The sequence below is a fragment of the Cricetulus griseus genome, chromosome 8, assembly GCF_003668045.3.
Source record: "Cricetulus griseus strain 17A/GY chromosome 8, alternate assembly CriGri-PICRH-1.0, whole genome shotgun sequence".
NCBI lineage: Eukaryota > Metazoa > Chordata > Mammalia > Rodentia > Cricetidae > Cricetulus > Cricetulus griseus.
In genome coordinates this window covers 46,739,335-46,766,978 of record NC_048601.1, presented here as the reverse complement: position 1 = coordinate 46,766,978, position 27,644 = coordinate 46,739,335, and the positions used below count along the sequence as shown (strand labels likewise).

Here is a 27,644-nt window from a genome sequence, read left to right as displayed (position 1 = left end):
TAGACTTTCAAATCTTTATTTAAACCAGATCCATGCTTATTTACATTACCTTTCATTTGTAATTAAAATAATATCAGTCTATATTTTAAATCATATTTTTAGCCCTTTACAATATATGTAGCTGATTTTTTTTTTTAGTTCTAAACTGACCAAGGATAAGGAAAATTGGATCAGCTTTTTTGTAATGAAAATGAGAAAAGACCCCCTAGAATATACATGTATATAACACTAAACAAACAGTAGTAAAATAAGGCATTTACACTCATTCCTCACTAATCTGGAGGCTTTCTTTTAAATATTACACATAATGTACTTTTAATAACCATTCAAATAAAACTTCCAATTAATTAAATAATTGAGGGATGAAGGAAAATACTTCCTGAACATTCTTTTCATTTAATTAACCATAAAAACTGAAATTCAGGCAGGTGGTGGTGGCACATGCCTTTACTCTCAGCACTCGGAAGGCAGAGGTAGAAGGATCTCTATGTATTAGAAGCCAGCCTGGTCTACAGAGCAAGTGCCAGGACAGGTTCCAAAGATACAGTGAGATCCTTCCTCAGAAAACAAAAACAAAACCAAAAAACCATACCATGTACTTGGTACATTCTACATGCTAAATGCTATACAGTGCTCCCAAAAGATGCCTAGCACAGCAGCTTCTCCAACCAGTCTCTAAGACCCACCAGCATCTGATACCAGCAGGTGCCCATGCCTCTTTCACTCTTAATTCAAAGTATCTTTGTTATTTCTCAAGAATGGAAGCATATAATTGCAAACTATTTTATGCACTAGAATATTCTACTAGCATATGAGTAGAGACTTTTCAATGATATACAAGCAAATAAATTTAATGAAAGAGTAGCCACCTACTGGTTTACAAGAAATTTAAACGGTTCCCCTTATCAACTTGAAGTGTATTGAAAGGTCTAAACATATACTAGTCAAATTAAAAGAAGCTTGAATATTAGCTATTAATTTGTAGATGAAGCAGACCACGTGACAGATATGAATGGTTGTGTATCATTTTGTAAATAAGTTGAAAACACTTTAAGATTTCAATTTTATTAATAAGGACCAAGAAAAATATTTAATGTTGATATTGTAATATTTGGAGTTTAATACAGGAGAATTTAATTTCCAAGTCTTTTCTCTGCCACATTTTTAAACTATTTGTTTAAAAAGTATTTTACATTTCCCAAACTACCAATTTCAAATGCTTGTCAAGAATTTTGCTGTCAGACTTATCATCCTGCCCCTGAATATTAAAAGCTGATTTGTTGTTGTTAATGTTTTTCTGTTGTTACTAGCTTTTTTGTTTTGTTTTGTTTTGTTTTTTGAGGCAGGATCTCACTGTGCAGCCTGGAACTCGATCTGTATACCAGGCTGGCCTTGAACTCACAGAGATCCACCTGCCTCTGCCACCCAAGTGCTGGGACTAAAGGCATGTGCCACCACCACCTGGCTTAAACATTTTAAAGCTGGAGAACAGTTAAGAGGAGTTCTACTACTACTAAAATATAGAAACTTAATTTTATGATGGTGACTTTCACCAACAGGACATTTATTCATGCTATAAGTCAGAGACAGAATGACAGCAGCACTGTGTGGACAGAACACAAGGAACAAAACAAGGTCACTTGAATCACCTCCCAAAATCTCCATTCTGCAAGATGGCTACTCACAGCTGTGTCCTGAAGTACTGTTTAAAATGTAACTAAAACTTAACTTTTATTTGAAATCCTATCTTCTCAATGTGGGGAGGGCAGTTTTAAGACCCTCACTGCATGCCTAAAACAGTGGAAGCTACCACCCAGCAAGATAGACTATCCAGAAAGATAGTCAACAGTCATCTTTACGTTAAAGGGAAGAACTTGTGGCTAACCTCTGACATCTTCACTTTGGGGTCAGTAAAGAACATGGTATCCACACGTATGACAGTAGACCCAATAGCTGACATGACTCAATGACTAACACGGGGTGTAAGTTAAAAAAAGTAACATTTTGAAGAGGGCATAACTATGTTTTAAAGCCATTCTATACAACTTTTTGTTATTTTTTGCTTGTTGAGGCTTAAGAAGAAAATGTTGAACTCGCAAAATTATAAAATCTCCAATTTAAATGTACCCCTGTAACTTTTCTGTTTTGTTATGGAGATTCTGTCAAGACATTCATTTTTAATGCCCCCAAATACAACTGTATAAACTTAAACAAGTAGTTTTTAAAAAGTAAATTGACTAATTTTTAAGAGTAAATTTTGTCAATGATTTATTATGTTAGATTCATTTCACAATGTAGTAAAATATGTCAAAATTGCTTGCTACTGATGCTATCAGAATTTATTGAAAGCAAAATTTCCCACTTTTCAATTATGCCTAGCTAATATCGAATGTTTATAGCTTTCCTTGGATAAGTACCAAAAAAGGATCCACATTTGTTCACACTTTATTGTGAAAGCCACATGGAATAAAATTTCAAAACAGAAATATTTTTTAAGCTTAAATTATATTTTAAATTTTAGACATGTCAGTGTGACTTCTGCTTTTAAAGGAAAATCTTAGTTTATAATTTAGTAGTCACAAAAATGTAATAACCTTTATACTTGAATGCTGAAAACACTTTCAAGAAATAGTTGAAGATTTCAGTGTGAAAGATTTCAAAGTTTCAATGTTAACATTACTCTGTAAGTCTCTCAATATGTACAAACACATATAAATTATAGCTATAATACAATTAATTATATATTCACAATATGAAAACAGTAATCTCCTTTCCTAGCCATATTGCCATATGGATAAAATAATAAATCTCTGTGCTGTTCAAGGCACAAAACAAAACAAAACAAAAAACTGCTTTAGAAAAATTTAAAGAATAGCTTCAAAAATAAAATTCAAATATTGCACAAAATAATTTAACTGCAAATATAACTACATACTATAAAAGAATTTTTAAAAAAGTTTTTTACACTCTACAGCAAATCTCATTTTCTAACTCTACAAAAGAATTTATTGGAAGTCTGCATTTATATATTAAGTGTTTACATTCAGTTTGATGGGAATACAGATTTCAAAGTTAACTGAGCCTTTGTCTTAGAAGTTCATCTATTTGAGTTTTATACATATTTTTCACATCTTCAAGATCCAGGCGAAGTTCCTCTGCTTCCTCTGCCTTTTCTCCATACATCTGCAGAATAGTGTTATATCTTTGATCCAGATCCTAAAAAATATTTGTTTATAATCTTTTAATGACCATACAATCATCTACAGCTGTTACAAGTCAATAGAAAAAGCATCATGAGTTGAACAAAAATATTAATTCTAAAAACATTAAACTTACCTTTTAAAAAATTCAACTTATACCCAATCTATCTAGGAATACAGAGCCAAAAGAGGAACTTCGTTGGAAACGGTCATGGAGGGCTGAGGAGACAGCTCAGTGGGTCAGAGCACTCACTGAGCAAGCATAAGGACCTCACTTCCAACTCCCAACATTCACATAAAAAGCTACACAGCCTATTACCCCAGATCTGGGAAGAGGCTCACTGGAGCTGGTGGCGGCCAGTCAGCCAGCCTACCCAAAAAACAGCAATCTCCAGGCTCAATGAGATTCTTGTCTGAAGGGACTAGCAGGATGGAGAGTGATAAAGCAGGAACCCTCTTATTCTTATGGCCTCCTAGCATACATCCCATATAGGCAAACATGTAAACACACACACACACACACACACACACACACACCCCAACCATTTTTCTCCACTAAATCTATAATTCTCTCCAAATATGACTTAATTAGCCTCCTTCCCATTAATTTAAGTACCTTGATGAGATTTTTGTCTTCGTGACTAATTTAAGTATTGCTTGGCATTTATCCCACAAGACAAGTGTTTGCCCTAACATTTTTATGTCACAATATTATGATGAAACAAACACTGGGTCAAATATTACAAAGCATGCAATATACATGTTTGCCTAAATAACTATTGTCCAAATAAAATCTTGTTCTCTTTGATTAGTACTAAACATTTTGTGAAAATACTAGATATGTAAGAACACAAGCAATCAAGACTCATCTTTAACATTCTTTATTCAACTACTGACTCCTTAATTTTCAGAGAAATTACTAAGTCATACATATGCATTTTATATAAACTAAAAACATGATATTTAATAACTGGATTAAAATATCTTAGATATATCATTAAGTGAAGAATACTTACTCGGAGTTGAACTCGAAGCTTGGGTATCTCTTTCACTTTCTCCTCCAGTTCATCATTTTGATTTGTTAATTTAACTAGCTCTTCAGACATTATGGATCGAGTTTTTTCTAGATTGCTAATTTCTAGCTGAGAAACATAAGCACCAAATGGTTTCAATAAAAATATATCTTGTTTAATACCCTCACTAACAAAAACATTTAGTGTACCACTTTTTTTTTAAGATTTTATTTATTTATTATGTCTTCTGCCTGTGTGCCAGCAGAGGGCACCAGATCTCATTCAAGGTGGTTGTGAGCCACCATGTGGTTGCTGGGAATTGAACTCAGGACCACTGGAAGAACAGTCAGTGCTCTTAACCGCTGAGCCATCTCTCCAGCCCCTAGAGTATCATTTTTGAAGAAAAACATGTCAACATATAATGCTGAGTAGTGGGGAGAAAGGGCCCCAACTTTTTTAGAAGTTATTTATAGGGTTCACTATGCAAGAAAGAAGTGAAGAAATTACAATGTCTGAAAAATGCAACCACATTTTTCTCTAATCTAAGAAAACAACACACATTTCCATTATTCTAAGTTACTAGAAAAAGGCAACAGAATGAAAACATATTTTAATGCTGTCCCTCCCAACAATGTAGGTTGTGTCACTAAGAGCTTTCACCACTACCCAAGAAACTAAGCAGGACTCTCAAGGACAGCACTCTGGGCTATACCCATCAGTACACATCAACCCCCTGCATAATTATTCAAATGAGAATAGGAAGAGTTATTCATTTTGAGTGTGTAAGTTTAACATCAAAAGCTAAAAAAAATACTGATTCTTAGTCCATAAGCAATAATTATTACAGCTCCCTCCTATTGTTGTTTCTTTTATGTGTAGGTCTCTTTTATTTGACTCATTCCTTGCAGTGAGGAACTTAAGAGAGATGTTTCCTGTGGCATATGGGAAAAATAAAGCAAGCACGCTGGTTTAGCACCTCCTTTTTTCTCGTTGTAAAAAGATACTGGGAAGGAGTGGGCTATCACTGCTCTCAGATGTCCCTAGGTCCTCTCTGGGCAGGCCATGGCACCCAGCATTTCCTAAGACAGCAGAAAAATCTGCCTAATTCTGGCAGTCAGTTAGTTAGGAGGCTCATTTGGTTCTAGCTTGTATCATTTCTATATGTGATACACTTGGGTTTTATATGTCAACAATTCATCTTATTTTCCAGTGTGCTCAGAATTCAAGTGGAAATGAAGGCTACTATTTACTAGGACACAATATCTCATAGGCATCTACAACATACTTAATTTTTTCCAATACCTGTAAATGACTAATTTCTCCTTCCCTCAGCTTTAGTTGAGACTGCAGATTTTCAATAATGCTCGATCCTGCTCCCATCCTTACAGCTTCATAAAGATTGCTTCCACTGGCTGATGTAGACATTGGCCCAAATGAATGGTCATGAGACTCATCCTATTCCGTTAAAGAACACACACAGACAATTATCATGTTATATCACATTATCAAGTTCAAACAAAGATCCTATTAATTCTGGTTTTGAAATGTCTGAGTTTCTCAAAAGCAGAAAACCATCTGCATTTCTTTACTTCAATTAGCACGACATTCTGATAAATTCCTCTAACAAGGTCATGGTGCAGCCTGACACTGCACGTTCCCTTACCAAGGGAACTCAAGGTAAGAACTAAGCACATGTAAGAAATAAGCCATTACCTGAGACAGGAAAGATGTCTGTAGCCCTGCTGTATCTACTCCACTTATAGAACTTGAACGTGAAATGGTGGGAGTACTAGAAACAGAAAACTGTCTGTGGTCCTTAGGGAGAAAAAAATAAATCTTTAAGACTGAGAATCGAAAAATAAGGGAAGCAAAAAATTTTTCTAGAATTAATGAAAACAAAGATATTAAATTTCTCCATAAAATGTTATAAATACAATTTCTCAAAGGTAAGTCTTAGAAGTATAAAAAGTGCCTCACCCTCCCTGGGGAGCAGAAAGAGGATGGAATAGGGGTGTCAGTGGGGAGGAGGGGATGAGGGGAGGGAGACAGAATTGGAATTGACATATAAAATAAGCTTGTTTCTAATTTAAATAAAAAAGAAAAAGAAGTATTAAAAGCATTTAAAAATTAAGGGCTGAGCTGGCAAGATGGTTAAGCAGGGAAAGATGCTTGCTACCACGCCTGACCTGAGTTCCATCCTAGGACTCACACAGTAATAAGACAGAAACAACTCTAGCATGTTATTTTTTCTGACCTCCCCACATACATCACGGGATTCGAGAACACACACACACACTAAACTACTCATAATAAAAAAAAATTAATTAAAATTAAAAGCCTGCATTGTTGCATTTATAACACAATTAGCCAGGTTTACTTTTTTTAAGGAAATGAGAAAGCTTTGGTTGAAATGCCTGCAGAAGCTAACTACTATGTAACATATTGTCAATTACTTTCAAACTTGCTGAAATTTCTGACTTACCCATTTTATTTGTGTACTAAAAACAAAAATAACAAAATACTTGGGGGCTGCAGAGATGGCTCAGCAGTTATGAGCCTTGGCTCAATTCCAAGTAGGAACATAGTGACTCACAACTCCTGTAACTTGTTTCAGGGAATCTGACACCCTCTCATGGCTTCCAAGGACCACTGCATGCATGGGTACACAGATATACGTGCAGACAAACATCCATACAAATGAAATAAAACTAAAATTAAAAAAACCCAAATACATTTAAAAGGTAATTTTCATTTTTGTGTACTATTTTAACATATTATGCTAACTTTCAGTATGCTACAATACTTCAAGTATAGGAAACACATTTTATAAAAATTACCTTTAGGAGCAAAGGAGGTGGCTTAGTGAATAAAGCATGGAGACCACAGTTCAGATCCCTAGAACCCAAAGAAAAGCCAGGCAAGTGTGGTGGCTGCCTCTAATCCCAGCACTCAGGAGGCAGAGACAGGATTCCTGAGGCAAGCTTAGCTAGTTAGACTAGGCACAATCAGCTAGCTCCAGGTTCAGCAAGAGACTTGCCTCAATAAAACAAAGTAGAGAATAATCAAGGAAAACACCCAGTGTCAACTTTGGGCCTCCACATGCATGTGGACACAGATGCACCTGCACATATGCATATACATATTCATGCTCACCAGACACATACACATGCAAAAAAAGATTAAAAAATAAAAAAAAAAACAAAAAACAAAGCAGCCTCACTACATTTACTAGTCACAAAGAGAACAAGCCAATTCTATTCTGAAGTTGCCTATGGGCCATTTACTACATTAGTTTCAGTGAGAAATCACAAAATTCATTTGAAAGTGTAAAAAGTATCTATAATTCAAAGCCAATCACAGACCAATGTGAATGCACTCAAATGACTTCAGATCTGTTCTACATGGAACACTGACAATGCTACCACAACTTACCAGTATAGTAATTTTAGACATCGGGTTTGGGGGAAGGGAGGGAAGTAGACAGCAGAAAACACACACACTGACACAGACTTAACATATTAGCACAACTAAACCACAGAACAATCCATGGTCACCCCAACAGTTTAGGTACACAAATCAATTCAAAACAATATAATTCAGTACCTTTTCTTTTATTGCTTCTTGAGTGAAAATGGCTTTCTTCCTTTCTTGTTCAACTTTCATTTTCTCCATTTCTAACTGACTGCACAACAGTGTCTAATGGAGAGAGATATAGTTACATAGTTTTTGAGACACTAGCTCATGGCACCATAATGAGTCAACTGCAAAGCTCAGAGTGTAAAGACAAGCTGCCATTTCACCAAAGACAAGGTTCCATATCACCCATCTTATCTCCTCAGCAGTTTGCTGCCATCCCCATCCATCTCTATGCAAGCCCTTGGGGAATGAATACAATGAGAAATACCTTTTCTTTCCTTGTCTCTTCAAGTGTTCTTACATAGTCATCTTTTAGGTTTTCTAATTCAACCTGGTACCTAGTAAACCAGAGGGAATTAAAACAAAGAAGGTGACGGTACAGTACAGACTATTAAAAACTCTCCACTTGTAAAACTCCAGTTACATATTTAGCAGTCATTTTATCAGCAGCTCAGCATCAAAGACTTTCCAACTGACTGACCCAGGTCACTGAGACTTCACTCTATCAGTTAAAGCTCAAGTGAAAAGTTCTGCTTTTTCCCCCGTTTTCTTTTTTTTCTGTTTACCAGTACTCTGAGATTTAAAATGAGACATTTAAACAGTAATTTGAAGATCCACCATTCCAAGTTCAAATGTGGCAAAAAAAAAAAAAAAAAAAGCAGGGTTTCTAAGAAATGCTTATAGAAGTCCAGACACTTCATTGTTACTTAACTAACTGCTTTCTTGGGTTTGTTGTTGTTTTGGTTTGGTTTTTTAAGACAGGGCTTCTCTGTGGCTTTGGAGGCTGTCGTGGAACTAGCTCTTGTAGACCAGGCTGGTCTCAAACTCACAGAGATCCGACAGCCTCTGCCTCCCAAGTGCTGGGATTAAAGGCATGCACCACTATTGCCCGGCAACTAACTACTTTCTTAACAGTAAATTTTCTTTGGAAGTCAAGGGTGAAAACACTCATTATAACCTTATGTAATTTCAGATGAATGATTTTATATCATGTGACTTCAGACTGCTATAAAAACAATTTCCATGGACAGTCACAATTCGTTCCCTCCTTCCTTCCTTTCAGCTGGTGCCATTAGAGTTTAAAACACACACACACACACACACACACACACACACACACACACACACACACACACAAATGGGACAAATACTTTCTCTTGAAAAAATATAAATACATATAGAACATAGCATATCACTTCAAAAGAAGTGCAATGGATCCTAGCACTAGTTTAATGCATGTCATTAATGACCCTGACTTTAAATACTGCAAGGTATTCACTTTTAGTTCTCAATGCAATGAAGCCAAAACCCAACAAACATACTTTCTGACAGTGATTTAAAATGCCATGGAACCACAGAGAATGCCACATAAATATACTCACCGATTATTTTCATCTTCCAGTTTTCTTAGTTTATTTTTCTCTGACTCTAGCTGGGCCTGAAGTCTACTGTTTTCCTGTCGTAAGAGGGCATTCTGTGACTCCACCGAAGACATCTGGATTTTGTTGGCCAGGAGTTCTTCTGTAGCTGCTCGTTCTCTTTCAACTGCTGCAGCCAACAAAGTCTGTGACTCACCTAATTATGGAGGAAGAAAAGTCATTCACACATAAGCCAGGGAAAGACTGGACACCAGGCTGGTTCTGACTTCAAACTTCTAATGATTCAAATTTGCAGACTAAGACAGGACTACCAACCGAGATCAGCAAGCCAACATTAGTTAGTGCGCAAGTTACATTTTTACCTCAGAGTGTAACAGGATAGCGAATCAACAAATGAGCAACCCAATATTCACAGAAAAGGTGCAAAATATCCTATGTGAAAATTAAGTCAAAATGAGACTCCAAAGAAAATCTTCAAAATCTTGGATCAGGTAAAGATTTCTTTGGCTTGACACCAAAAACATGAGCTCAGAAAGGCAGATCAATAAAATGGAGTACGTTGAAATGTTAAACTTTTGCTGTAGGTTAAGAGGATGAAAGGACAAACAGGCTAGGGATGTAGCTTAGCTGGTTGTTTACATGCATAACATGCATGAGGCCATGGATTCATCCCCAGCACTGCATAAGCCAAGGGTGGTGGTACACATCCATAATCCCAAGACTCAGTGATAAAGACAGGAGAATCAGGAGTTCAAGGCTATCCTTGGCTACCTAGAGAGTTTGAGGTCAGCCTGGGCTATATGAGACCCTGTCTTTATTCAATTTTAAATAAAAAGACAGGGCAAGCTACAAACTGGAAGAAAATAAATGTAAGTTACACATGTAGGTTTAGTGCTTAGAATATAAATAGAACTCTCAAAAGTGAAAAATATATACACTTGAGTAAAAAAAAATATATAAGCAAAAACCTATGAACAGATAGTTCATTTTGAAGGTGGGTAAGTGGAAAATAAACACACAAAATGATGCTCAACATCAGTTGTCACTAGGGAAATGAAAACTAAAATTACGAGATATAAGAATTTTTGAATGGGGCTGGAGAGATGGCTCAGAGGTTAAGAGCACCGACGGCTCTTCCAGAGGTCCTGAGTTCAATTCCCAGCAACCACATGTTGTGGCTCACAACCATCCATTATGAGATCTGTTGCCCTCCTCTGGTGTGCAGATATACATGGAAGCAAAATGTTGTAAACATAATAAATAAAATCTTTAAAAAAAAAAAAAGAATTTCCGAATGGTAAACAAATAAATAAATGACTTAATTAACAAACCAGGGACAACCCAAAAAGCTATCAAGGCTGTGACTCAACTTGATTACTCCCACTGGTGTAGCTACTGTGAAAACAGTTCAGCATTTTCTCTGAAGTTAAACAAGAATGTCCACATGGCCCAGTGACTGCGTATTTGGTCCTTCTTCCAGATACATTAAAATTTATACCCACACACACTCCTGAACAGGAACATTTACAACAGCTTTTTCCATAATAGTCAAAACCTGGAACCAGCCAAGATATCCTTCCCCAAGCCAGTGGTTAAACAAACTATAGAAACAGACATTCCAGAGACTATCAAAAGACAAAAGTTCAAAGCATTAATGACTTTTTAAAAACTTTTTTATTTATTTGTGTAGACTACAGGTCTATAAATAGTCTTCTCAGGCAATTTTAATGTCCCAAAGTTAAATTAACAGAACAGGGAAACTGCCCTGAACTGAACTCAACATTTTGGAGTGATAACTTCTATGTGCATTTCAGGAGGCCCTGTTTGCATTAGGGCAACCTGGAGGAACCCTAAACATATTTATTGAGCTTCTCTCTCAACAAAACAGCATCCCCAAAGGCTTCCAATGGTCCACTAAATACCACTTGAAAGCCAAGAATCTACTTTGCCACCCCATGACTGTCACTCAAAGACAGAATGTGGAGTAAAGTAAGTGACTTGCTGCTAAGTGAAAATACAAACACAATACTACACCAACCCTTATCTCCTGACCTTCACTCCTATGCTTTGTCACTAGAGCATGGTATCTCCTGTGGTGACACTTATTTATGATTTTAAAAAGCTTACCTGAGGGTTCAGAATGCAAAGCTAACCACAGCCATAAAGGTCAGGCAGTGGTGATATATACCTTTAATCCCAGGAGCCATATTAGCTAGCCATAGAGCTAGGGGTGGTAGCATACACCTTTAATCCCAGGACTCAGCAGACAGGCAGATAGGTCTCGTTAGTTCAAGACCACACTGAGCTACATGAAATTGATCCAGTCCTAAAGAGAAACAGCTCACACAAAGGTGATCTCAGCACTTGGGATCACATGCTTTTAATCCCAGCACTAGGGAATTATTAAAGGAAGAAGCGGAGGGTGTCATGCGGAGAGAGCATTGTACTCCGCGGATTTGTGGAGCCAGGCTCACCCTCTCAGTTTGAGGTAGTGGTAAGAGCTAGTGGCTGGCTTCTTTGCTTATCTGACCATCAGCTTGAATCCCAACATCGATCTCTGGGTTTTTATTTTTCGTGTTACAATCTTCCAAGCTACACATAGGATTTTTAAGAACCAGAAATCATGCATGAATTTTTCATGAGTCTGTTAGCTTCTGGATATCCAGTATATACACATACCACCTGCCTACGACTACAGAGCAACACCTTGACATTGTTTTCTTTAGTAAGAGCAGAGAGAAGTAGCTCAAGGAGTATCTATTAGGAAGCAGAGTATGCAGTCTTAAGACTTCATCATATCTCTCTTGTATGATTTCATCTTGATCCTCTTCAGACTTGCCCCTGCTTCTGGAATTCTACACTATCTGGAATTGTATCTGACCCCCATTGCTTACATTCTCACAGACAAGCTAGAAACGGGTCAGATGTACCAATGGATGAGGGACGAGGAAGAGATTTGTCAGTCATCTATAAAAAGAAGTGAAAGAACCAGGACCAGGGAGACAGCTTAGCCAAGTGCACAGGACTCAAGAGTCCCAGCACCATAAAAAAGTCAGGTGCAGGAGTGTGTGTAATCCCACAGCTAGGCAGGCAGACACAGAAGGATGCATGCAACTCGCCAGCCAGCCGATCTAGCCAAATCAGTCAGCTCCAGGTTCAGGGGAAAAAAATAAGGTGGAGAAGAAACTGATGAAGACTCCAGATATCAACCTCTGGCCTCCACACACATGCACTTAGTATGTGCACATAAATTTTCACAAATACTTGCACACACAAACACACACACAATAAATGAAACAGCAAGCAGTAAAATATCTGACAGTGTGTAAGGAAAACTAATTTAGAAGAGTCATTATTGAGGTATTAATATAAACATGAAAAAGGGGGAAACAAATCTATACATGTTAGACACCAAATGTCACTGTGAGATCAGATGAATTTCAATGTCATACCACTATCCTACTTCTATACACAAGACAAAAACTCTCCTGCATCAAACATAAAATACTAAAGAGATTACCAAGCCTGTCAGAAAGATTCTTCTCTAGCATCTCCCACGATGAAGTCTGAGAGCCTAGAGTTGCCTGTAAATTTTCTATCTGTCGGAGCAATGGTCTTGTTGTTGATGAAACACTTTGACTCAGTTCTTGGTTTCGATTCTCTGCTTCTTGGAGTCTCTAAATCAAAAAATGCTCACATTATTACCACTGACAGAAACAAACAAACAAAAAAAAAAAAACACTAAAAACACCAGAAAACCTAAACTTCAGAAAGTTTTTCCAGGAGAAAGTTATTAGCTTTTTTACTATACATACATATATATATGATAGATAATGAATATACAACAAATCTATCATGATAAAATTACTTCCTTTAAAGCAAAATTAGAGATTTCCCTTTTTCATTTCTTTAAGGGGATTACTTTGGTTCCCATAAGCTATGAACATACATCAATAGCATTTATAATAGGAATGCTTTCAATTGAGGAATATTAGCCCAGTGAATGATCATGTTACTTCAAGAAGACACATTCTTGACCTCACGCTTAGGAAAGCTGTGACAATACCTGCTGAAGTTCACTGATCTCATGGCGTAAATAATCCTCTTTCCTCGCAGCAGTTTGCTCTGCCCGTTGCAGTGCTAGTCTAAGGTCCCCCACCTACAAGACAAATAACACTCCTATTGTCAGAACACTGGCTGTAACTTCCTGCTGATGACATTTGTATTAACCTTTTATGTATGACACTTCACACTAAACAATGAACTCACATCCCACTCCTTAAGCAATGCCAGAGCTATAAATATATTCAGAGCTATAAATATATTTATCTAAGAAAGCACTCTGTTAGCCAAAGAAAAGCATGCAAATATGTATAGTCCTGACATATAATAGAGAGGAGATTATTTATGCATAAACATTTGCCACAACACAGGGTGTGGTAAGAACTAGATGAGCTATAAGTAAGTAAATAAATAAAGCCTAGGCACTAAACTAGGTGTGGTGGCAACACCTGTGATTTCAGTGTGAGCAAGTTCCAGGCCAGCCTTGTCTACACAGTGTTCCAGAAAGATCTGAGCTACACAGTAGGCCCTATCTGAACACCAAAAACCTAAAATTAAAGGAGAAAAGTGTTAGCAGAGTGTGACGGTGTGTACTTGCAGTCACAGCTATTAGGGAGAAACTGAGACAAGAGTTAAGGGTCACTTGAATAACATGGCTAGACACTGTTTCAGAACACAAACAAGGAAGAAGGTACTACTCATATATAGTCGCACACTTTGTAACTGTCTCCTATTTAAATCATATTTAAATAATCAGAAAATGCTGTCAGGCCTCTAGCTGGTTATTGTAGTCCTGAAGACTCACTCTATGGAGCATACAGACTTGCCCTGCAGCATTAGCAAGCCTGGCAACAACAAAATGAAACCAGAACTCTAAATAGCCATCAGTATTGTAATTTGTTTTCAAATATTGATACATGAACATAAGCATTAAAAATTATAATCAATGCATAAAATATTTATTCATCCTAAATGAAAAGACTATAATATCTATAGTTATCAATTATAAGAAAAAAACTAGATAGAGATAATATTAACAAAGTAACATACAAAATGATCAAACCTTACACAGCATAGTGGTTTTAAGAATGACAGTCCCATACTCTATTCCTTACTCCCTCTATTTTTCTTTATTACTGTAATGTACTTTTAATTTGAAAGAATTTTTCAAAATTGGCATATGTCTCTGTGTAAGTGTATGCATGTGTACTACATGTGTACAAGAGGCCATGGAAGTCAGAAGAAGTCACTGGACCACCTGGAACTAGAATTATGGGCAGTTATAAACTGCCATGTGCAATCTGGGAACCAAACCTGTGTCTGTAAGAGCAGTATGTACTCCTAACTGCTGAGTCATCTCATCAGCCCACTAATTTATCTATCTATCTATCTATCTATCTGTCTGTCTGTCTGTTTATTTATTTATTTTTGGTTTTTCGAGACAGGGTTTCTCTGTGTAGCTTTGGAGCCTATCCTGGCACTCGCTCTGGAGACCAGGCTGGCCTTGAACTCACAGAGATCTGCCTGCCTCTGCCTCCCGAGTGCTGGGATTAAAGGCTTGCGCCACCAATGCTCAGCCTCAGCCCACTAATGTGTATATTTTCTTGTCAGGGTGGCAGAAATACGTGGACATATGGAACATGACATGATTTACAACAGCAAAACATTGAAAACAATCCAAAACCATCAAATATAGCTGAAAATTACATAGCCAAGTGGCATAAAACTAAAACTCTAAGTTCTACTATTACACAACATCAGAATAGTCTGAGAGATGGCTCAACTGTTAATGACAAGGTTCCTAGCCAAAACTATAAGAACAGTCGAATAAGTACATAAAGCATGTTGTAAAACAATAGAAGTTGTAGTCTTTAATATAAGAAAAGTCAAGGAGACACAAATGTGCCTGGGTGAAATTATTAAAAAGCAGACATATGTACTTTCTGTATTTATAATTGAAACACTGAAAAGATAAGCCAAACACTGATATAAAGTGGTTTATGTTCACACAAAGAAGAGCAATAAGACAGGACAACTTAGAAGCAAATGCTGTCTGATTGAATTTTGTTATACTTTCATCTGTAAGTAATTTATCCACCAAAAATGTAAAACAAAACCAAAAGTTAATTGATGTTGCTAACTTTTTTCTGTTTCTGGCTTTTTAACAGTACTGGGGAAACCAGACATCCGTCTACATAAGACCTAGTGTGGAATGCAGCTGTAGCTCAGGAGGAGCACTTGCCTAGCACAAAAAAGGCCCTGGTCAGACCCCCAGCACTGAAAAAAAACAAACAAAACAAAGTGCAATGAATATTTACAGAAGCAGTATCATCATAGCATCATTAACGATGGCCAAATGGTGTAAATATCTCGGATGTTCAATATTTGATGATTTTTTAATTTTTCAAGATAGGGTTTCCCAGACCAGGCTGGTCTCAAACTCACAGACTTCCACCTGCCTCTGCCTCCTGAGTGCTGGGAGTAAAAACATGTACCACGACCATCCAGCAATATTTGATGACTTTGAAAATAATGTATGCCAAACTTTACTTCTTCCTTCATCAGGCTCATGAATTGCCAGAAATGTTCAAACATGTTCAAGAGTCAACTGCATAATATAATGTAGTCTCATGAAACTGTATGTTTTAATTATATGCATATACATTACCCTGGCAACAGGATATCTAGTTTCATAAAATTCTCCTTCCTCTGGCAGTACTGGGCCCTCTGCATATAGGAGGCAGAGGCTTTATCAGTGAGCTACATCCCCCACTATATACTTACAAATATGTATGAAACTCTGAGAAAACCAAACAATAATGGCATGGTATGTGCACCACACTAAGGCAATGGTTCTCAACCTTTCCAATGCTGTGATCCTTCAGTACAGTTCTTCATGTCGTGGTGACTCCCAACCATAAAATTATTTTCGTTGCTACTTCATAACTTTAATGTTGCTACTGGCCCACAGGTTGAGAACTGCTGCACTAAGGACAATTTAAAAAACACACAAGTAAGGTTTGTACAATCCAGTACTCTACGAGTATCAGTAACATAATCATAGAAGCCTACCAGATGTACCTCATGTAAGAACAGATTCACATTTGCTAGTGAACTGTTTCATTTTGCAAAAACATGCACTAATCCATAAAAGGTGGCTTTAACCACTCACTGCCTACCTGAAGCACTAATGCCTCTTGCTGCTGACGGGCTTCTTCCTGAGCCTTCTCCAGTGTCGCAGAGAGTTCTTCCTTAGCCTTCATCTCACGCCTCAAAGCAGCTTCCTGCACCTCACTGTCCTTAGCAGCATTAGCTTTGTGAAGATCAGTAAGTTCTCTTTCAAAAGTAGATTGATATTTTTTTATTTATTAATAGATCAATGCAAAAGTAAACACTTACCCACACTAATGCAATGCACCAGAAATCTCAAAATAACAGCAAGCATACCTTATAATAACACTAGTCATTATTAGGACTCTGCTGGACTTGCTTTGTCTAATAACAAAACAAACTCGCTCAATCAGATAATGGAAAAGAGCTGGAAATGTCTCAGTATTTATAAGAGCACTAACCATTCTCCTGGAGGACCTAAGTTCAATTACTGGCACCCACATGGCAGCTGACAACTGCTGAAACTACAGTTCTAAGGATCCAACAACCTCATCTGGCCTCCTTGGGCATGTGGCACACAGATATGCTCGCAGGCAAAATACAACACATACAAAATAATTTTTAAAAATAAAGAAAAGGGAATTCCTCAACCTTCTACTGTAATACCAGATTAGAAACACACTGCATATTTCATACCTGTATGCACTATCTAGGGCAGCCTGAGTACTTCGGCTCTTTTCTTCAAGTTCATCCAAGTCTACCTGAAGTCGGCCAAGATCTTTCTCTTGGCGTTCTACCACAGAATTTAGTTTTTTAATATTTTCTCTATGTTGTTTCTCAACTTCTTCTTTGCCATCAAGGACCTATGTTATCAAAAAGACAAGAAACACTTTTCAATAAATGATGCCATGGTAGGTAACGCCAGGAATTTCTTAATACCAGCTATAGCTTGAACAGGAAATTGGCCCATCAGTGCATGTGTCTGAACATGTGCTCGGCTGGTGGTATTTTGAAAAGCTTTGGAACCTTTGGCTGGAGGAAACAGATCACTGGAGAACAGGCCTTCAGGGTTAGCTCAGCCCCCACTTCCAGCCTCACCTCTCTCTACTTGGTTGGCACCATGTAACAAACAGCCACACACTTGCGCCACATAACAAGCCCTCTGTCACACCTTCCTACTACAATGAAATCTCATCCTCTGAAATCTTGAGTCTAAGGAAACCTCTTCTCCTTCAAGTTGGTCATGTCAAGTATCTGGTCATCAGGATGTTAGATAACATATTAGCTATTCATTTATCTATTAGACTAAATAAACCTTTTTTTTTATTTGTTTGTTTTTTTTTGTTTTTTCGAGACAGGGTTTCTCTGTGGCTTTGGAGGCTGCTGTCCCAGAACTAGCTCTTGAAGATCAGGCTGGTCTCGAACTCACAGAGATCTGCCTGCGTCTGCCTCCTGAGTGCTGGGATTAAAGGCATGCGCCACCACCACCCAGATAATAAAACCCTTTTCTTGCAGGAACTCCCATTAAGTCATGCAGAATGCTCCACAAGCCATGGCCAATAACAGGAAGTTATTATTCTTAAACAATACACATACAAAGAACACTGACTGCTAGTCACCTGTCTTAAATGTTGTAATTCCTCTTCCAGCTCCTTAGCTTTTCTATTCAGCTTTGCAATGACATTTTCATTGTCTTTGTCTTTCGTTCTTAATTTCTTAATGATGTTAGAATTATGCAGCTGCTGTTTTGAAAGTTTTTCTCCTGATTGTAAAAAAAAAAAAAAATTAAAAAAGCACAAATGCAAAGAACAATGGTTGTTTGAGAACCTTCATAGAAAGCTTTGTCTAACCAGTAGCATACATAAGTTTTTCTTTTTATGCCATAAAAAGTTTTAAACTCCAGTGTTAAAATTTACCTGAACAGGAATTATCAATGATTATCAAAATTATCATTTGAAAGGATGCTAGGAAACAAGATACTAACAGTCTTCATTTGATCTCTAACTTCAAATTCAGGATCCTACTATCTCAACCTCCTAATACTGGGATGACAGGTGTGTACCTGTACAGCTATATTTTAAAATTGTCTATGTAACTGTGTTTCCTCTTGCCTAAAGTATGCCATATCTAGTATTGTATCAAATAATATACAATATACTCACTATTCAAAAGAATTCTTATGTAAGTTAAAAAAAAGTTGGGGTAAATGTTAATTTCAAGTGAAGTGAATGCTTCCAATTGTCCTCAAATTCTACACATGCTCTAAAACACATTTATATTCAATGACTTAAGTTATATAATATGAACATTTTAAAAATAAAAGATCAAACACTAATAAATCTTAAAATAATTGCAATATCCCCATATAATGGACTTTAGACAGCCACCAGTAATGATGATATACAACACATTTACTAGGACAGTGACATATCAAGAAAGCCGCACATGGAATATATGATCTCAACTGTGCTTAACAGTGTAGAGACACACTGAAGAAAAGCTAGACCTCCAAGATTAAAGGGACAAAACAAAACAGCTGAATAATTTAAAAAGTCAAAATACAAATACAGTAAAAGGAAGTCATCAAATGCTAAAACCATAGCTCACTATACTCAAACCAAGGATGCAGAGACCTTATAGATCCTGAATTATAACCTTCAGATATCTTTGTTTAAATGATGGGGTCTTTCATTTCAAGCACAAATTCTGACTTGTTTTTCGAAAGTTTTAAAACAAAAACCTACACAGCATATATTTCTTTTCTTAAACTATTTTTAAGAATCAGCAGAATACTCACCTTCTTCCATTAACCCTTGAATCTGTTCTTCTTTCTCCTTCAAGAGGTCTGCAGTCTGACTACTATTCAATCTAGTGGCAAGTTCTTCTTTCATGGTTTTCACTTCCTAATTTAAAAAAACTATGGTTACCATAAAGAATTATTTTCATTCTAGGTATGTTTTTCTCAGCTTTTCCATTTGAAGAAGCCACCCATAATCACATTCCCATAATAAATCTGTCAGTTGAGTCAACCCACTTACCTAGTTAACTAAGACAAAGAAACAGCTTTGAATACCACATAAAAGCCTACAGTTATATAAGCAAGTTTTAATATGGAAATGTGAGGAAAATAACTTCCTATACTTTCCTTCAGTATCTCTCTAGGTTACACTTCGGACAACACAGCAGTATAGGACAGGAGGAGGGTTGTTGGTTAAGATTCTCAAGTTACTGCCAATGTCTGAAATGAGCTAGCTAATTAAAGCAACCAAGCAGGTAGAATTATGAGACACTGTGTAAGAGCTAACAGAAAAAACAATAAATTACCACTGACATTAGTCAGGGAGCTGGACAGGAGTCCTGTGAGATGGCTTGGTGGTTAAGGGCACCAAGCTTGATGACCTATACTCAGGATCCACAGATCTTTGCAAGTGTGATTTAGTGTGCCAAGCAAGTGCACCTGCACAGGCCCACACACACCCTCACACCTACACACAAAATTAAAATGTAAGAGATTAAAAAATAGGAATAAGGTGGGAAAGCAACCCAACCTCAAAAAATTACATGCATACACTAAGTTATTAGTAACAGTTAGGACTTGTACAGTAATTAACAATCATAGTTGTTAGCAATGGAATCTGTAAGTGCTCTAGACTGGGAGCACCATAACAACAGCTTCTGAACAGGTACGGCTTTGCACCCAAAAGCATTTGGCAATCTCAGCAACTACACAGGGAGGGCACTACTACAATGACACGGAGGAGCCAGGGACGCTGCTAAGCATCCCACAACAAATAGAATAGCAGAATTAGCCTAAATGCCAACAGCATCAAAGATGAGAAATGTTAGAACAAGTCACTATTACATATGCCAAAAGACAGATATTTTCCATTACCTATAAACTACATCTTTAATTCATAAATGTTTGAAGTGGTCGGAAAATAATCCATGGGACTAATGATTACTTTTTAAAATGTACACAGCACCATTTAGGTTTCACTGTAATTCATTCTGATGGAATTATCATTTTTAGTTATCTTAATGATCTTTGCTATATATCTTGCAATGATTCATTCATAAACTATACAAATGTCCATTTAAAGAAAATGTGTGTGCGTGCATGACTATGGAAGACACAATAGACTTCAGGTGGCTTCCCTGATTACTGCTCCACATTATTTTTTGAGTCATGGTCTGAACCTGGAGCTCATCAATTTGTCAAGGCTGACTGGATGGCTACTGTGCTGTTTAAGGATCTACCTATCCGCCCTTGGCCCCAGCACTGGGGCTACAGACACATGCCATTATGTCTGGCTTTTACATGGGTTCTGGAGATTCAAATTCAGGTCCTCATGTTTGCTCCACAGGTATTTCAAAGTCTACTGGGTCAACTCTCCAGTTCCTACATTTCTTTAAAGTATCAAAATCTACCAATTTTAATAAAACAAATATCTATAATTTTCTTATTAATATACTACATATGTTTTTGATATTTAATTTTTCTAATATCAAAATATAAGTTCATTCATGGAGTTCTATAGAGTTTAATTTAAATTACCTTCTTAGCAGCATCTCTCTCTTTGCAGGCTAGTTGAACTTTCTTTTCTGCTTCTGCAATTCTTTGGGTAAATTCATCCTTCAGGGAAGAAATGTTACTACTTTCTTCTTTTACTCTGAACATTTCACTAGATTCAAAATACATGAGAATGAAAAAAAAAAAATACATGAGAATGAAGACACTGTTTATACAGTCCAGGGATACTGAGGTCTGTTCCCAAAACGCAAATGGCATTTTCTCCAATATATAGCATATTAAAATAGAACTGTGTGAGGTCTCATAACTTTTATTCTGTTTTTTTTTATAGCTCTTTTTTTAAATATTTATTTATTTATTATGTATACAGTGTTCTACCTGCATGTATCCCTGCAGGCCAGAAGAGGGCACCAGATCTCATTACAGATGGTTGTGAGCCATCATGTGGTTGCTGGGAATTGAACTCAAGACCTCTGATAGAGCAGCCAGTGCTCTTAACCTATGAGTCATCTCTCCAGCCCTCTGTTTTAAAACCAGGTCCTACTATATAGTGCAAGTGGCCTCTCTAACTCATCCCTGCCTCTGCTTCCATTGTAGATGTGTGCCACAATACCTAGCTAGCCGATTACTTTTTCAAAGAAAAACTACTAAACTTACTTTATGCATCTATTGGTGTTGCTCAGGATTGAATACAGGGTTGTGCATGCCAAAAAAATGTTCTACCACAGACCCGTATCCTCAGCCCTATAAATTAACATCTCAAACAAAACCCACTGATGAAAATACCACCAATATTAGATGTACAAAACTAAGACAAAAGCAAATGTTTCAATGAATCTTTTCTGATACAATTCCTCAGTCATCTCAAAGTAAACCAATTCAACGTTTTTAACTACAGGATTTCAATTTTCACTGAATATATGTTTTAAATCTCTAATACAAAAAAAAAAAGGAGAAATACACATGAATGTATTTTTATGAAACATTTTTCAATGCCAGAGATAATATGATAAAGATAATTTGAGAAAAAAAATCCTTAAATATGGTAATAACTAGAACACTATGTAATTTTCAGTGACTATTAACTGCAAAACATTTTGTAAAGATTTATTTACTGAGTGTCTGCATGTATGTACAAATACCACATATGACCCTGGTACCCTTGGAGTTATGAGGATGCTGGGAACCAAACACAGGTCCTCTGCAAAAGCAGCAAGTGTTCTTAACCACTAAGCCATCTCTCCAGCTCCAGATTGTAAAACACTTTAATTTCAAAATATCAAAGTACACTGACTTGCACAGCTGTGTAAAATCACTCACGTGCTTTCAATACTTACTCCTTCAAGTTATCATAAGCTTCCTCTAGAAGTGCTTTTTCTTTACTAAGAGACAACAACTGAGCTTCCCTCTTCTCCAGTTTCTCATTCAGAAAGTCAAGTGTCTGGGTAAAGAGAACAACCACAAGTCAATCATTTGACTCTGAAAAGTTCCTTTGTTATGCAGGCAAAGAGATATAAGGGTAAGCCATTCACAAATCAAAAACCAATGCTGAGGTCAGGAGAGCACACATCAGCTAAGCACATAACCGGTAGGAGTACATACAAAACAATTAGGCAGTACTAGCTGATCAGCTACCTATCTGAGGGTGCAGAAAATTCCACGTCTAGGTATACCTTAGAGGAAGCAATGGTGAATATACTAGGTGATATGCATAAGAAGATTTAAAGCAGTTTGTTTCTAACAAAAAAACTTAGGATAATTTATTTGTATAGCCACTAAGGAAGATAGATAATTTTCTTTTTTTTAAAGGTCAAACATCTATCTGGTAGTGTTTCAGATTTTCATTTAGTAGTAGCTAGATATTCCTCTGTATTCTTATTATTCTTTAAGTCAAACATTTTTTTTTACTATTATCCACTGTGCTTAAAAAATAAAAATACTCTGAAAAACCTATAAACAAGTCATTTGAATTTTCCAGGATGTATCAGTACAAAGCTAAAAAGAACTAATTCTCTGAATCTCATCCCTTAGGTCTTGCTAAAGCAGTGATAAGCTAATCTGTAAAGGGAGAAAGGGTACCTTTCCACCTTCAAAAGCATCTTGTCTGAATCAGAGCAAACTAAAAGTCATTTGCCTTCATTAAGACACTGAAAACACGAACAGTAACTAGTGCTGGCTTTCAGGGATTCACAGTATCAGCATGTACTCCATAGTTGCTACCATTCATTCAAAACTATAGCACAGCACTATGCTCCTGAATAATATTAAACCCAAGAAACAGAATCTGCTGCTCCTAAAAAAGGCAGGCAAGGCAAAACAGAGCACTTACAGTACATTTCTCCACGTATGTTATATATACATTTGAGAAGCCTATTAAAGATGTCAGCTCCCATTTAATTTCTAAGAATCAGGAAAAACCAAACTCTGATTTAACATTAAAGAATTGACACCATTTTCATTTTATGTATTAGGGAGAAGTCATTTGTCATTCCTAAGTTTTACTTTTGCTCCCTGAACATTTTCTTTTCTCATTTATGTAAGACAGCTATAACAGCAGATATCAAAAATAACAAGGGGAAACCAAGCCCACACACTGTAAGAAGTATACTAGTTACATCAATGAAATCACCAACATTAGAATATTAATCACAGGAAAGCATCACTAGTATTTATATAAAGTATTCATTTTTAGACAAAATCTAAAATTTCCCATAAATAGTATGTATATGCAAAACATTTTGATATAAGGAAAAATAGTAACATTCGGGTTGACTTAACATGTCTATGTCAGAAGAGTTATGATATGTGACATAAACAGTACTCTGCAAACTAACATAAGAATGAACAGCGCATAAAGGAATTTTAAAGTGATGAGGATTCAACAGTAAAGATGTAAAATGGAAATGTTGGGCTTTTTTATAATATCTACTTATTCTACCATAGTTGCTTTGCAGACATTTCAAATACTTTAATACAAATAATTATTCATTTTAAGGTCCTTACGCCACAATTAAATGACCAGAGATCCACTTCTTTTTTTGTTTGTTTGTTTGTTTTTGTTTTTGTTTTTCGAGACAGGGTTTCTCTGTGTAGCTTTGGAGCCTATCCTGGCACTCGCTCTGGAGACCAGGCTGGCCTCGAACTCACAGGGATCCGCCTGCCTCTGCCTCCCGAGTGCTGGGATTAAAGGCGTGCGCCACCAACGCCAGGCTTGAGATCTACTTTTATCACACATCCAGTAAATGTTTTCATCACTGCCACACCTCAAACCCAAACTTTGTAGTTACCTTGCAAACATCTTCTTTCTCGGGCGGTGCTTCCGGCTGACTTTCAGCAGCTTCACATTGCTCAGCAGCTGGTCCAGAAGCAGGATGCCCTTCATTTGCTGGCGTAGGAGAAGCCAACATATCTGGCTGTTCACAATTAACAGGGGTAGCACTCCGGCCACTTTCCTCTAATTCTGCTTCTTCAGAAGGTGCAATTAACGTTTCGTTTCCTTCCTCTTCTTGAGCTTTTTCTTCAGTGGATTCTGCTACTTTAGTCTTTGGGGTTGAAGAATTCACTACTATAGGCACTAAAGCATAGCCCTTGCCTGGCAGTTCATCATCTGAGTTGATTTCGCTTACACTCCGGCTATCTAGAGACTGCACACTAAACGAGTCTATTCTTTCAAAAGCATCCGATGAGCAACAACTCTCGTTGAGCTTTTGGAACTCATCTAAGCGGCCATACTCAGGACAAGCAGATGCAGTGAGCAGCTGAAATGATGTCTGCATGAGGTGAAGACTTGACTTTGCATCTGAAGTCTCTTGCCTTGAACTAGCTGAGCTCTCACTTATTACACTCTCATGATCTAAAACTTCAATATCACTGGTGGTAGAAGTGCCCGATGAGAAGGAGCTAACAGGAGGAGATGGTGTATTGCTTTGTCTGTCTTCATGCTTTTGTTCCTTAGTTTCCAAAGCCATATCCTTAGTTTCTGCTGTGAGAGATGGGGCGGATGTGGTAGATACATCTTCTGTTGTTGTGTTTACATGAGCTATATTTTGAGAAGCTTTCAGTTGCACAGTGGGCACCTTCACCTCAGACTCTTTAGTAGCAGTTTCTCCATGCTTGTCTTCAGGTATAGATGAAGGAGGACCCACAGCCTGAGTTTCTCCTGGTTCACACACAGTCTCTCTCACTTCTGACTCGGCTGTTTCAGAAGTTCTGGACTGGCCAGGGGATGATGATTCATGTAAACTGCTTTTCACTTCTTCTTCTGGCCTCTGTGATTTAACTGGAGGTTTTGATACCACTGGACTCTTCTGAATGGTCTGGATATCTGATGGAGAGAGAAAGGCACTGAAGAAACTTTCAGATTCATCTACTACAGTCCTTCGAACTGGCTTTGTAATTGCTTTAGGAGAGGCTGTTGGTGGACTCTGAGGTTCAGTGCTTGAGTTTAGTCCCCAGGTTGAAGTATCCCATCCTCCACTCACAGGGGGACTTATTCCTTTGACAAAAATAAATAAATAAATAAATTAATTAAAGAAAACACCTAGCATTAATATTTCAATCACCATCAGAGGTTTCATGTTAGAGAAAAGAAAACCTATGAAATACATACTATATCTTGGAGCAGTTAAACTCTTTGCTTATAGCATCACTAATCAGTTTCCAGGTTCCAGGTTAACTTTGGGCCCAACAGAATAACAACCAGTGTGTGCTGACCTGAGAGGGTCTATGAACAAGTATAAGACCAGGCTTGGCTTTGCCTAGACAAAGCAAGTATGTTATTTCCCTTTGAGAACATATTTAAAGTAATGATACAGGTTTTATAGCCCATTCCAGGTATGTGACTCATCTCACAAAAACAGTTTAAATCTTCACTAACAGGCCACATGTAGTCACAGCACTATTTAGCCACACAATCATTTTATTCTTGTAGATAATAAAACTTGATTATAAGCTAAACAGACAACACTCAAAACCAACCTGAGAGTGGAGACATTCTTTTTTGAAAATCACAATTAAACTGGTGTGAACACTAAGTTCTAGTGAATAAACTCACTTTTATGTACTTAATGACCAGTCTGCAAGTTCCCCTCTCTTCAGACCCCAAGAATTTCTTAAAAATTTTTGTCAAAAATTAAAAAGTAGACAAAAGAAATCACCAAAATTGTGTGCAATTAGAAGTTGTTGTAGGTTATTACCTGCGATGTTTTTAAAAAGCCAAGAAGCCTTTTTAACAAAGTCTACCCTTTAATAAAGATTCCAAAACTACCTGGAATTGATGTGTTGGGGAAACTCTGAGTTGGGAACAGTATTTGTTCAATGTATTACAGATTTGTCCAATGTATGAAAAACAGAAAAAAAGGTTAAAGCAAGATTAGGTCTGCTAGCTAGATTAGGTCTACAAGTTAGCTAGTTATCTACATGAATGCCATGTGGTTATCTTACATTCACCTAAACTATCCCATTCTTCAGACCTATGTCGTTCTGTAATCCAATACACAACCAGTGACCAAGTTTTCATAGCATTTATGAAAACTTGTCTCCATTCCAGATAACCTGCCCTTAGAAATAAATTATACAGCACTATTCATGCCTCAGATTTTAGGGGGGAAATGAGTATCTTTATATTTAAAACTTATTTGATCTCAAGGTTAGCAACTCCAGGGTCCAACCACAAAAAGCAAGGTGTATTACTCAATGGCAAGGTCATGTAACACACGGAAAGAGGTAAGATCATGACATACCTACATATACACATAGACTAAGATATCAATGGTTCAAACTTGGGCCCCGAGTCTTTAACAATGTACAGTTAAAACCAGAAAACAGATAGTGATCAAGTTCTTTTTCCATCCAAAGGTTTGTACTCCTGTGTACTTTGCTACACAAGTAAAACGCTCAAGAACCTCTCAGACTTAAAGACACAAGTAACTGAACCCTCGAAAGAGCAATTTCAGCCAATCTGAAAGACCTAGTTCTGCAGAAAAGTAGTTACACTTGGGAACTCTTGGCGCAAGCACACAGTCCCCTGGTACTATCTCCAGTACATTCTGTGCCTCACCTGGAACAAGTTACTTATACATTCTGGGTTTCGTTTAGCTCTTCCGTAGAAAACGGGTATTGTCAGTCCTGACTCGGGCTGTTTTGAAGACGAGGAAGCTTTCTGTAAAGTCTGTGCCACCAAGCATGAAGTGTTCATTAAGTGCTACCCACGGAGCTCCCTGACTCCGTGAATTTACAGAGTTCGGACCTAGGATGCAAACTGCGGAAGACGCGCAGAAATTAGGGGATCGGCGGCTGTGCTAAGGACCCTGCAGGAAGAGCCTGGGGGCCTGGACCACACTGTGATCTGACACCCGAGGTCAGCAGGGCCCGCACCGGGGGCCGAGGCGGGCGGGCCGCGGGGCTGGGGTCTGACGGCGAGCAGGAACGACTCCCTGGGACCCGCTTACCCGGCTCGCCGTACGGGATGGCCTCTGCCCAGGCGCTCGGCTCCTCCTCCTGGATGTCCAGAACCCTGTCGATGGACTTCTGGGCCTGAGAGAGGGCCTGCTTGGCGAAGCTGGACAACTGCGAGGCGTTGAACCAACTCATGGCCCCTCGTCAGTGCCGGCTCCGGCCGGCTCCGGCGGCCTCAGCGGTGGCCAGGGCCCACCGCCTCCCGCGGCCGCTCACGGCCTCCCGCACAGCTGAGCCCGAACCCACTGCGCATGCG

At 37.7% G+C, this 27,644-nt stretch overlaps 1 protein-coding gene and 1 pseudogene across 3 annotated transcripts; both read right to left on the bottom strand.

Moving 5' to 3' along the window:
• Window positions 1-27,644, bottom strand: Tmf1 (TATA element modulatory factor 1). 3 transcript variants are annotated; one of them, XM_027428937.2, is made up of 17 exons: window positions 27,382-27,642; window positions 24,220-25,427; window positions 22,270-22,373; window positions 20,957-21,083; window positions 19,199-19,304; window positions 18,021-18,163; window positions 17,098-17,264; window positions 16,470-16,626; window positions 13,295-13,387; window positions 12,749-12,905; window positions 9,232-9,424; window positions 8,118-8,187; window positions 7,817-7,909; window positions 5,927-6,028; window positions 5,516-5,668; window positions 4,217-4,342; window positions 1-3,216 (listed from the first exon to the last, which is right to left on the bottom strand). In XM_027428937.2, the coding sequence occupies exons 1-17, from the start codon at window positions 27,521-27,523 to the stop codon at window positions 3,073-3,075; spliced, it is 3,285 nt and encodes a 1,094-aa protein (XP_027284738.1). In that variant the 5' UTR covers window positions 27,524-27,642; the 3' UTR covers window positions 1-3,072. The 3 variants fall into 3 exon arrangements, with proteins under 3 accessions (XP_027284738.1, XP_035304448.1, XP_035304449.1); XM_035448557.1 differs by having other exon boundaries at window positions 24,220-25,256; XM_035448558.1 differs by lacking the exons at window positions 1-3,216; window positions 4,217-4,342; window positions 5,516-5,668; window positions 5,927-6,028 and adding an exon at window positions 7,058-7,108 and having other exon boundaries at window positions 27,382-27,644.
• LOC113834812 lies at window positions 10,911-11,018 on the bottom strand (annotated as a pseudogene).